General features: G+C 33.6%; 1 protein-coding gene and 1 non-coding gene across 4 annotated transcripts; both read left to right on the forward strand.

The window, feature by feature from the left end:
- The first annotated feature begins 6219 nt into the window (after positions 1 to 6219).
- On the forward strand, positions 6220 to 6291 carry TRNAC-GCA (transfer RNA cysteine (anticodon GCA)). The gene has a single exon. It is a non-coding gene; the product is annotated as a tRNA-Cys (tRNA).
- Positions 6292 to 6334: 43 nt separating this feature from the next.
- Positions 6335 to 12522, forward strand: LOC112716633 (hydroxymethylglutaryl-CoA lyase, mitochondrial). Of its 3 annotated transcripts, none has more exons than XM_025768585.3 (9): positions 6335 to 6673; positions 8747 to 8888; positions 9441 to 9636; positions 9912 to 10091; positions 10504 to 10584; positions 10665 to 10828; positions 11314 to 11450; positions 11739 to 11854; positions 12061 to 12522. In XM_025768585.3, the coding sequence occupies exons 2-9, from the start codon at positions 8764 to 8766 to the stop codon at positions 12307 to 12309; spliced, it is 1248 nt and encodes a 415-aa protein (XP_025624370.1). In that variant the 5' UTR covers positions 6335 to 6673; positions 8747 to 8763; the 3' UTR covers positions 12310 to 12522. The 3 variants fall into 3 exon arrangements, with proteins under 3 accessions (XP_025624370.1, XP_025624371.1, XP_072061594.1); XM_025768586.3 differs by having other exon boundaries at positions 6361 to 6673; positions 9441 to 9631; XM_072205493.1 differs by lacking the exon at positions 6335 to 6673 and having other exon boundaries at positions 8150 to 8888; positions 9441 to 9631.
- Positions 12523 to 12869: the final 347 nt, after the last annotated feature.

The raw sequence follows: 12869 nt of genomic DNA on the forward strand, positions 1-12869 counted from the left end.
AAAATGTAATCGTGCGTACTCATCAATTCTAGTGCGTACGCATGGCTGTGACATTTGCAATTGTGCGTACGCATGGATGTAAAACACTCCAAATTTCATTTCTTCATGAATTCTCCACTTTTGCATGCTTTCTCCTCAGTCCTTCAATACATACTTGCCTTAACCTGAAATAACTTCATCAAGGCATCAAATGAAATCAAAGTGAATTAAAAATTAGCAAATTAAGGGTCTAAAAAGCATGTTTTCAATATTAAGTGCAATTTAGGAATAATTCACAAAATCATGCTATTTTAGGGAATAAATGTAGGAAAAGTTGATGAAATCCACTAAATTCAATACAAAATAAACCATAAAATTGTGGTCTATCAGATGCCAAACTTGCCTACCATTCAACATTACGGGTGCGTCTTTGTGTTTAGTTATATTCCTTTTTAACGAGTCCCTGTTGCGGGAAAAAGGATGATCAAAGTCGAGGAATATTTGATGGTAATCAAACCATGAATTTTTACCGCCGTTCGCCAACTAAAATGTCTTCGTATCCTCCATACAAATGGCTTGACAACATGCCGTATGTAGGAAAGTCGTTAATGGTCCACATCAACGCAGTCTGCAGTTGGAAGTTTGTCTTCGTCGAAATATCATACGTTTCTACACCATCAATCTAAAACTCATTTAACTCATCCACTAAGGGCTACAAGAAGATATCTATTTTGGTCTTTAGATTGTTGGGACCAGGCATGATGCAAGATAGGAACATATATGGGTCCTTCATGCGCATTTCGGGACCCATGTTATATGGTGTCACGACTACATGCCAACAAGAGTACGCGTTATCGAAATTGGAATTCGATGCGAACCCGTCAGAGTACAAATCTAGTCTAACATTTTTCAGCTCGCTGGCAAATGTAGGATGCACCCGATCAAAATGCTTCCAGACTTTTTCATGTGACAGGTGCGTCATGATTCCATCATTCCTCTTGTTGTTACTATGCCAAGTCATGTGAGGGGCCGAACTCATCAATTCATACAATCGTTTCAACCTAGGCATCAAGGGCAAGTAGTGCATCCATTTCATTGGAACTCTCTTTAACCGGCATTTACCAATCTGTTTTCTCTCGACTTGGAACCTCGGTGATTTATAGAATCTATATTCAGTTAGGTATGCATCCTTCTTGTAATACAAGGTACACTCATTCAAACAACAATCAATTTTCAACGAATTTATACCTAATTTTGACTCCAACTTATTAAAAGACTATTGGGTATGATTTGACTCCAACTTAATAGTCATCATTCTAACACATGCAGACAACTTCAAATGAACGTAACCATCAAACAACGGTCTAGCAGTAGATTCTAACAGATGATAAAATATCTTTGTCTCCTGGTTAGGCTCTTGTTCAGCCTGTTCCAATTTCATAACACCTATTGCATCAAATACCATGTCATTGTATCTCTCTTGGTTACCCTCCCAAGTCATGTCTTCTATGTTTAGTTCTCTTTCCACCTGAATTCTCGTTGATCAACAGTCGGACCTATTCAAATTCGAGACAGACTTGTTAACTCTTTGTTCGTTCACTTCTCCGTACTTCGTCTACATCCAATACCCATCCTTAAATCCATTACGGTAAAGGTGAAGCATTATATCTACAGGTCCTAACGACTTAGTGAGTTGACACTTTTTTACATGGACACCTAGATACTCCTTTGGACCTAAACGGTGCCATACTGAACACATGCGCAACAGACGCGTGAACCCCCTCAAAGAATTCAGGTTTTAATCCCCCATCTACCATTATCCCTATCATACATCTATAGACAATGACTCGGAATCATATTGAAATACACACCCTAGAATCCAACGAACAAAACAAAATTTTTAAATTTTTTTACAAAATTCAGTAGAACATACGCTATAATTAGAATCTTTTGCTAAATACAGTTATCATTTTCTACAAACCAAACAAGTTTTAAAAGAAATTACACAAAATTTTGGCAGAATTTTCTCTTAATTCAGAGACATCTATCAAATAAATATAGCAATTTTCACCGTAGAAAAAGCTGCAAGCATAAATTAGAATAAACACAAATTCAATAATACATCAAATCTTAATGGTTTTAGTGGACAACCCCTTGTAACTCCACAATTTTTTTTCAGTAAATAAGGGTTTCAAGAAGGCTCCTCTACATCTTCTCCCACTTCCGTGCTAATACGCTATCCTAGAAAAAGTAAGTCCAACATAAAACTTAAACAATTGGTCATAGTTAGAGATAGAAAACCTACCTGACACATGGATGCACAAAATATGGAAGAAGCAAAATCCAATTTATCTCAAAGAAATAGACCGTCCTAATAAAAAAGAAAACTTATTAAACTCGCAACGTGAAGCTAATTAATTCAACAACCTATACAAAGTCATCCAACAATATCAAACACTCTTAATTTCACCCTACTTAACCTACTTTAACTTAATTTTAATTTTTATTTGAGTTAAATTAACAAAATAAATCCTAATCACAACTTTTGTTACCCTATTTTAATCAATAATTTAATAATGAAGTACATAAAAAAAACCTTAGACTTACAACAAAATATGAAAAAGCTAAAATTTCCAAACCAAACACAAACTCCATTACCATAATTTAATCAATAAGTTGGTAAACTATTTAATCACAAAAAATAGTACAAAAATTATAGCGAATTTTAATCACAAACTTCATTACACTAATTTAATGAATAATTTCATAAACTATTTAACAAAAAATCCTAAACTCACATAAAAATCTTAATAAAATAAAAAACTACACCAAAATTATCTTTGATGGTGGTTGTAGAATGTTAAAGGCATGGTGGCATCGGTAATGACGGCGTTTCCGATGGCAGTGGCCACGAAAAACAGCGACAACGTTTGCAACCTTTTCACAACTCTAACAATGAGAATGTCCAACGGTTGCAGCACCAAAGGTTATGGCAGGTGGCGGCGACACCAGCAGCACCTCCTCCGACGAGAGAACACGAGAGAAGAGAGAGAGAGAGTGAGAGAGGAGAGAGAAGAGAGAATGATCTTGAATAAGCGAGAGATGAGAAGTTCGCGTTTGAATTTGAAACCAACTTTACCGTCGGTAAAATTGCCAGTAAAATTTGACAGTAAAACCGTCGGTAAAGTTAGCACCAGCGAAATCATATTTTGCGCCACTAATCACCGTCAGATTTAGAGTCGGAATATGAAGTTTGACAGTAAATATTTTGGAAAATTCAAGTTACCTTGTATCCAACACAAAAACTAACGCTAAATTCGACAGTAATCGACCTTGCTAAATCTGACTATAAATTCAATGGTACTCAATATTTTTCTTATAATAATTTCCTTAGAATATCTTTTTTACTCTATAGTAATATAGAGAAACAAACTAAACCTTTTTATAACAATTAAACTTGCTCTATAGACTCACGCGCTCTGCAATCTTTTCCATTCACTAACAACCTTAGTTTATTAGATATGAATTAGGGATTAGAACTCTAAATAATTGGTATATGATATCATTATAAAATTGCAATATCATCTCAATGAAGAAAAAAGCTTAACAACATACGGTACGTAATCAAATGCTAAAATTGTGGAATTGTATGCATGCTTGTTAGTTAGTTACTTATATATGATGCATGACTTCGAAACTACAATAGAGAGTTAAAAAAGCGATTATTATTATTATTATTGAGACAGTTGCCTGGTGTGAGCGAGAGAGGTGCATGGTATAGGGTGCTGCCATACAAACGCATAGGCTCGCTTATTAAGCTCTATTTGGTTATAAAAATGACTAAGACAAGAGATTGACAAAATATAGAAATATATAAAAATTAATATTTTTATATTTTTTTATACACAAAACTAAAAAAATATAATTATAAAAAATTAATATAAATAATAAAAGGAAAAAATTATATTTTTATTAATATTTTTTGTCAAAAATAATATAAAATACATAAATTTAATATTTCTAAATATAATATTTTTATCTATATTTTATCTACTAAATATAATTTTATATTTTTATATTTCTACCTTAGTATTTCGTATTTGTAAACAAACGCAACAAATAATTTGTCTAATTATATACACACACTAGTCTCTAAAATTGTAATTTAACGATACATGACTCAGTGGGTAGTACACGCTCTTTAGAGTTTAGATGTTTAGCCCCAGTATATGCTAATTAACAAGAAACAAAATATATTGTGTGTGTGAAGATAGGAAAAATTGAAGAATAAATAATTCAATACTCTTTTTATATATACCTCAATTTAATAGATTTCGATAAGATCATTCTTGTGTGAAATATTTAAGAGTTATTATGACAGGCCACAGGCGGCGCCGCAGTAACTTTACCATACATACATAATACATTACTCCTTTTTAAATAAAATTGCAATAATTATTACGGTGGGTGTAATGGTCATTTTGAATGTTTGGAGGGCGAAAACGACTGCGTTTGTTTCAACATTTGGATTCAGTCACAGGGCCCTGTCCCTTTCGGTGTCTCCCATACCCTCAGCACATGACAACTCACCTCTTCACACGTTATCTACAAAAAAGCCCAAATTCCCATCACAATTACTCTACCATTTCAATTAATACTAATATTAAACAATATTATTTAATTGTTTTCAAATGAAATATATGAGTAGACAATTTTAATTTTCTTTGATTATACTTGAAATTAAAGGAGCAAAACCATGAAGAAAAGACATATGTATGGAATAATTTCTAAGGATAGGTAAGCAAGAAAGCGACCATGCAGCAACATTGTATTAAATGGAATGACAAGTAGTAAACCAATTATTAATCATACAATAATGTATGATATGATATAATGAGATGAGTGTGACGTATTTGTATTATGGGAACAAGCAACCGAATACTCCAGTCACAGTAGTACTGAATTACTGATACATAATTGAATACTCTGCAACCGTGGATCTATTAGGTATATAACCATAAAAGCCCAAATATATGGAATTTTCACTTATTATATTGAGTGTTTTCTGAACAAACCTTCAAGATACTAATGTTAAGATCAAAAGCTTGTTAATTGTGGTGGATAGCTTAAATACTCCAATTTTATTATTAAAAAAAGCAAAGAAGAAGAGAATCCCAAAGATACACTTTTGTATCTTGTTTTCGTGCGGAAGAAGTGAATATTGCAGCGCTCTCTGCCCAAATATCAATAACTTTTCATTGTTGGGTCTTAATCAAAGAGGGACAACATAATTATGTCTAACAAAATGCGCCAACCATCTATATATCTATAACACTGCTTAAGAATAGATATATATGGAAAATTCTCAACTGAATGAGTATATCGGTGTTTCAAAGATTTTATTTTTAATCGTTGATTTTAATAATAAAAAAACATATATAATATATAATTAAGATTAATAGTTAAAAATTATTGAAATAATAGTTTATCTGTGTATTTACAAACTTTTATATATATATATATATAGTTTTTTTTTGGTAAATATATATAGTTTTTTTTTTAATGCATTGATATTGCATAGAGAAAACTAAAAGTAGATACTTTTGTTCTCTTATCCGATGCTTATAGAAGAGCCAGACCGAAGACTTTTTTGTTTTTCTTTTTATTTGTCAGAGCCTTTTTTATTTATCAGACAAGTCACATACCCACAATATGAGGTTTTTAACCCTCATTCAACCAACTATATGATATTGGAAAAATTTCAAGTGGGTTTTAATTTTGTTTTATTTTGGACTTAAAAAGATAATTAGTAATATTATGCAAAGCACTGAAGAGTTTGGAGTGGCTTACTAAGTCACATATTCCAAGCCCAAAAGAAAAAGTCACATATTTAATGGGTCATATCAACTGTAATAAATCTAACCCAGCTTCTAATCAAACTTTCATATACTTTTTGGACGTGAGCTTCCCTGTATTATTTTTTTTTGGACGGGCTTCCCTGTATTGTTTTACCAAAGAGAATGGTTTTTATTAGGTTTACAAGTTTGGGCTTTCATTCTGTCCCACTGTTAAATTATGTCCCAAATAGAGAGACTTGTAAAGAGGATACAAAGTCATGGGCGAAATGTCTCATAGAGAATAATAGAAATGATTGTGTCAGATCAAATGACAAAAAAAAAAATGAATATATTAGAAACAAAATAAAGCCATTTAATATACAATCTAAATATTAACATTAATGGGTCCATAGCTCAGTGGTAGAGCATTTGACTGCAGATCAAGAGGTCACCGGTTCGAATCCGGTTGGGCCCTTAAGAAATGTTGTTATAAATTTTATGGTTAATGGTTAATACTTATAACAAATGTTCTAAAAATCGGATCGAACTGGTCGATTGACAAATCGCTCTAAAACCGCTGAATCGATCGATAACCCGCCGGTTCTTGATAAACGGCGGTGTTTTGATTTTTTGGAGGAAAAAAAGCCCAACATTGCGTTTACTCCCTCCCACCCCCCCCAAACCCTCTACCAATTCGTGAATCACTCTACTCTGCCGTAGGTTCTCCCTGCAACATTTCTGCCGCAGTGCTGCTGCCGTCCGTGCTCCGTGGCTTCTCTGTTTTGTTGGCTTGGAGCGGCTCGCCGTGTCGTCGCTCGCTGTCGTCTCCCCGGTCGCCGTTCGTGTCTCCGTCGAAGGTTAGTGTCACTGCTCTCACTTCTTCAGTTCTTGTTCGTGTCTCAGTCTTCTCTCCCCAGAGCCTCTGTTTGCTGATTTTTAATGTGAAACTGTGAAATTGCTAATTTTTGCTGATTTTGTGCTGCTGCTCTTTCTTTACTTCCTGAAAATTTTGTTGAAATTTTCATGTTGCTGCTAAAATTGAAAATCAAATCATTGTTGAAATTTTTGTTTAGCGATTAGGGATTACTTGTTGCTGTTTTGTAATGTTTGTTGAAAATTCAGGTTTAGTGTGATTAGGGATTACTTGCTGTTGTTGAAATTTCAGGTTCAGTGTGACTAGGGATTACTTGTTGCTGTTTTGTAATGTTTGTTGAAATTTCAGGTTTAGTGTGAATGTGTGATTAGGGATTACTTGCTGATGTTAAAATTTAAGGTTTTGTGTGATTAGGGATTACTTTTGCTGTATTTGCTGCCGTTGAAATTTCAGGTTCAGTGTGACTAGGGATTAGTTGTTGCTGTTTTGTAATGTTTGTTGAAATTTCAGGTTTAGTGTGACTAGGGATTACTTGCTGCTGTTGAAATTTCAGGTTTAGTGTGATTAGGGATTACTTGTTGCTGTTTTGTAATGTTTGTTGAAAATTCAGGTTTAGTGTGATTAGGGATTACTTGCTGTTGTTGAAATTTCAGGTTCAGTGTGACTAGGGATTACTTGTTGCTGTTTTGTAATGTTTGTTGAAATTTCAGGTTTAGTGTGAATGTGTGATTAGGGATTACTTGCTGATGTTAAAATTTAAGGTTTTGTGTGATTAGGGATTACTTTTGCTGTATTTGCTGCCGTTGAAATTTCAGGTTCAGTGTGACTAGGGATTAGTTGTTGCTGTTTTGTAATGTTTGTTGAAATTTCAGGTTTAGTGTGACTAGGGATTACTTGCTGCTGTTGAAATTTCAGGTTTAGTGTGATTAGGGATTACTTGTTGCTGTTTCGTAATGTAATAATGTTTGTTGCTGAATGATAATTTGTATTGCTGCTGTTTTCAATTTTGTGAATGAATGATTTATTAATTTCAGTTATGGATGATGATAGTATTAATCAAAAAGCAATTGCTGCTAACAATGTATTTGTGAATAATAACTTGTCTACCAATCCTCCCATTTTGATTTTTGTTACTTTTAAATTTGCTCCAGTCCATTTACAGGTTCATAAACACGGATGAAGTTGCCTTTGTTAATAACTTCTACGTTTCTTTTGCTTTTCTAGGATTTTTAATTGATATATAGCTTCAATTCAGTCACTATTTTTCTTGCTGATCTGCTAATGGTTTGGTATGCTCTTACAATTGCTGCCGCCAATGTTGAATAGTTCCTGTGCATATGTGTGGACCATTTATTTAACATACATGACAACTTGAGAAAAACCAGAGCCATGCATTTGATATAAGGCTTGGCTTTTAGATTTGTATATTTAGTATTTACAACTTAAGCAATTTCTCTCTGCTATTATCATTATTATTGCTTACCGTATCTGTTTAGTAGTACTTTTTATGGTTCTTTCGTTTCCAATTTGTTATAAATTTCTTTTGTATTCCATAATGTAATATATACTAAGGGCATCTTCAAGTTGGCATTTAATATTTAAGTTTTTCTTTTATTTAACTTTTGAATTTGTATTTTCATAATATCATATAGATTTGGTTGATATTCTATGTAGCGTTTTAAATTTTGAAGATATTTTAAAATTTATCTTAGACTATAATTATATTTTAGGATGTTTATTTATAATTTATTTATTATTCTATTCATAAACGATTTTTTCGGTTGAATCACTGGTTGAACCGGTTAGACCAGTAAACCAATGAACCAATAACTAAAACGGTTTGATGATCGGTCCGGTTCTCAGAACCTTGCTTATAACTATATTATATAGTTGAAAGTTGGAACCCATCCTGAAGAATGAAGATAATATTTAATATTGGAACAAAACCAAAAAAGTGAGGAGCATTGGAAGTAGAAGGATAAACACGTTTGTTAATTTCACTTCTACCTTCTTTCTAGATTCAAGTCCAGATTTTGCCTTCTCTTTTTGGACTCAGGTTTTGTTGCTCACTCAATGATTACAATCAAGGGTATGCAAAGGGGGCGATTCTTGAATCCTGTACCCCAACTTGTTACTGGATTATCAAGCTCTTGTGATGCCATGGATACAGCTAATCAACTGCAATCTCTTCATTCTCGGTAAATCAGAAACCTTTTAGTTAATTATTCAATTTCGATTGATTTCTTATTGAGCTGGAATTTTCTATTTACGTTGTGTTTGGATCGAACCTAATTAGTTGTGACTAAGAAGTTGGATTAAGGGTTTATTTAGAGAGATATGTCTTGGGGATGCTGAACAGTACTTGTAAAAGTTGTTGCTGCAAGCATAAAATTTAATGAGTTTCTTGCTCGTTTATATTCTCATATAAAGAATTAAAGATAATCCATGGTAGAATCAGCATTGTTTGAGCATAATGGAAGTTGCTCTGTATTGTGAGATATTTTGGTGATTACTTAACATAATATTTGGAGTCTATCTAAAGGTAGATGAGGCAGGGTAATTGGTTTTTGGAACTTTATCCATGCATGTTCTTTGGTTGTTGACATGAAGACATTAGAGCTCTCTCCATTAAGCTCTAATGGATTTTCATTTTTAATGGTTTATTTTTTGGTACATAATTAATTTTAACATTATATCAACATTTTCAAGAAATCAATTGCCTTGATCTTAAATAATGTGTTCTGCTTTAGTTATCCTGAATACACAAGGGACAGTACAAAGGCCACAGAACATAGGAGTGCATTCAACAAATACAATATAAGGGGCCTATCTCAATGCCTGAATTGGCCTAAAAGGTTTAATGATAATTCTCATGCTGCCAGCTACTTGGTAAACCATCATTTTACATCTGATCGAAATACAGATGCAAAGGATTTCTCAAGTAAGGTGCAGTGGATCTTATGTTATGATACTCCCTATCCACCTTCTATTGTTATGTATTTAACCTCCGATATAAAATATTAAGCTAGCAGCCATGTTGAATCTGTAAATTTCTTTCAATGAAAAACTCAAACTTCTCTGTTGTACATTTAATGCTGATGCAATATGATTTCTCCATAATTATGTCTAATTAAGTATTTCTTTGCTTTATTAACATTTTTCATTCTATTTGTTGCATCATATTGGATCATTTGTGACTCATAATTTATACAATGCTTCAGCTTCTTAAAGGTATTCCAGACTTTGTAAAGATAGTGGAGGTTGGTCCAAGGGATGGATTGCAGAATGAGAAGTCTATCGTTCCAACTGATGTAAAAGTTGAGTTGATAAAGCTGCTGGTTTCTTCTGGGTTGTCTGTCATCGAGGCAACAAGTTTTGTATCACCAAAATGGGTTCCACAGGTAACTGTTATTCCTAGATAAAATTGATCTATTCACAATTTACTAGTCAACACTATGATGAACTCCTGCAATGTTCTTCATCATAATTATGTGTTTTTTGGTATGTTTTCTACCATGTTTACATAATTTATTTTTATTAGAACTTAAAGAAGCTGCTATTTGTCAAGTTATTGTATGCAGAGATTCTCTTCTTGATTATTGTTCCCATAATTCTTTTATATTTTGCTGGGTCCCCTTCCCCCTTCCTCTCTTCAATTCTTCACATGATCTATAGCCTGGGATGGTAGAGTTAGTTATGATTTCTATTGTACTTTCAAAATTGTGTTGCAGCCATAAAAATTTTTCAGACTGCATGTTTCTTCAAAACACGTTATCTGACAAACTGATTTCACATCTTTGAAACCAAATTCAGTTGGCAGATGCAAAGGATGTATTGGAAGGCATTCAAGATGTGGAAGGTGTTAGCTTTCCTGTATTAACTCCAAACCTTAAAGTAAGATATATATGTTTTAAAAATTATTATTCATTATGTATTTGCATATGCATTTAATTATCTAAACCTGTTTCTTTCAGGGCTTTGAGGCAGCTGTTGCTGCTGGGGCTAAGGAAGTGGCTGTTTTTCCTGCAGCTTCTGAATCATTCTCTAAAGCAAATCTCAACTCTGGCATTGAGGATAATCTTGCTCGTTGCCGAGACATTGCTTCAGCTTCTCGAAGCTACTCAATCCCTGTTCGTGGGTATAGTTTTCATTTTTCAATTGTTACTTGTCAATCTCTACAGAAAAGTTACGACATTTTCCGAGGTTTTCTGTTTCTACTAGTTTATTCAAAATGAGTTTATTTACATCTTTGAATTGTTGTTGTAATTGACACATTCTCATTCCTTTTTCATGATATATAGATGCTGATTTGTTTTTTCAATGGCAACATTTGATGGTATGCTCACTATTAAAGTACTTTCAACCATAGTCTCTTCCTATTATATTTGCATTTCGATGGTTGGAAGAGGGAATTAATGAAAAGATGATTTAGATTATAGAAATGGTTTTGTTGATCATAGGATGTATCTTAGACTCGTCTTTCATCCTAACTAGAATATAGGTACTTTTCCTTCAAATTATTTGAACAATCACAAGAGGACCATGCTGTTACTCTTCACTTTAAATTTCAAAACCATCATAGTAAGTTATATAATCAGCCATGTGACTGGTTTCATACTTCAGATATATATCATGTGTTGTGGGATGTCCTTTTGAAGGACATGTTGCTCCAGCCAAAGTAGCATATGTGGCAAAGGCACTTAATGAGATGGGTTGCTCAGAGATTTCACTAGGTGATACGATTGGTGTTGGTACACCTGGTAATGTTTCTTCTGTTTGTTGTCATGTATGTTTTTTTAGCTATATTGGATTTGATTGCAGTGGTGCTGTATGTATAGATATGTTAAAAGTTTTTAGCTCTTATTTGTGTTGATCTGGTTCCCTTCTTTAGTTATATTATAATGTTGTCTCGTCAGTGATGAATTGTATTGAGTCTTTGCATATTTTACAATAATCTTACTTAAAATTCCCCTTCCATTTTTTACCCTGCTGTTTTAGTTTTAATTTTCAATTTTTTTGATTGGACTCAATCTGCTTCATCTTCGCAGGCACCGTCGTTCCAATGCTGGAAGCTGTTCTTGATGTTGTTCCAGTTGACAAGCTTGCTGTCCACTTTCATGATACTTATGGTCAGGCGCTTTCAAATACTCTAATTTCACTTCAGGTAAATGATTTTGTTTACTTTCTTTTTCGCTTATACTTCTTCTCATTTTGTAGCCAGTTTGCGTTGGGATTTTTCTGGTGTTGAGTTGTGTCCCCATTCTCTCAAAGTAAACAATGAAAGAAACACTTGGAATTTCTCTAATCATAATGGATAACCTTGGTTCTGAACCTATCCTTTGTTATAACTATATGTGTAACGTTATGCAGATGGGGATCAGTGTAGTGGATTCATCTGTTTCCGGCCTTGGGGGTTGTCCGTATGCAAAGGGTGCAACTGGAAATGTTGCCACTGAGGATGTTGTTTACATGCTGGATGGAATTGGAGTGAAAACCAACGTGGACCTTGGAAAGCTCATGCAGGCCGGAGATTTCATCTGCAAGCATTTAGGACGCGCATCGAATTCAAGAGCCGCAACTGCGTTGAGTAAAGTTAAAGCTCATGCTTCCAAACTTTGAATATGTTAAAGCTACACAATGCAATCCACATGATACATAGGTTAATGAATTTATCCACTGCATAACTTCTGTTCATGTGCTTTTATGACCATAGAGAAAGAGAAAGAGGAGAGTTGCATCGCTTTGATTATTGAAGCATCACATGTTCAGCATTGTGATCTTAAAGACAAATGTTTTAAATAATGAAATGATTAAAGACATTAATGATTTTCATGCTGTGATTACCTTGTACTCTAGTCCAATAATATGATGTGTGACACAAGGTTAACTAGGAAGAAATGCATGCCTTTCCATTCATAAAGATCCCTGGAATCCAATCCCATATATGAATAGGGAGTTGAATCCAAAATAGTCCAACAAAATCAAATGAAGAATCTAGATGACATCAATGCTGAGAACATTTAAATTTGATGTCATGGTTGTACAGTTTACTTGAGGAGCACATAAAGAATCCAAACACTAATAACACAAGAATCACTAATAATGAACAATGTTATGTATCAAGTAACAGAACTTGAAAGCTGAATGTGTATACCACTGTCACTGTGTGAAGTGAAGTG

The sequence above is a fragment of the Arachis hypogaea genome, chromosome 10 (assembly GCF_003086295.3).
Source record: "Arachis hypogaea cultivar Tifrunner chromosome 10, arahy.Tifrunner.gnm2.J5K5, whole genome shotgun sequence".
Classification (NCBI taxonomy): Eukaryota; Viridiplantae; Streptophyta; class Magnoliopsida; order Fabales; family Fabaceae; genus Arachis; species Arachis hypogaea.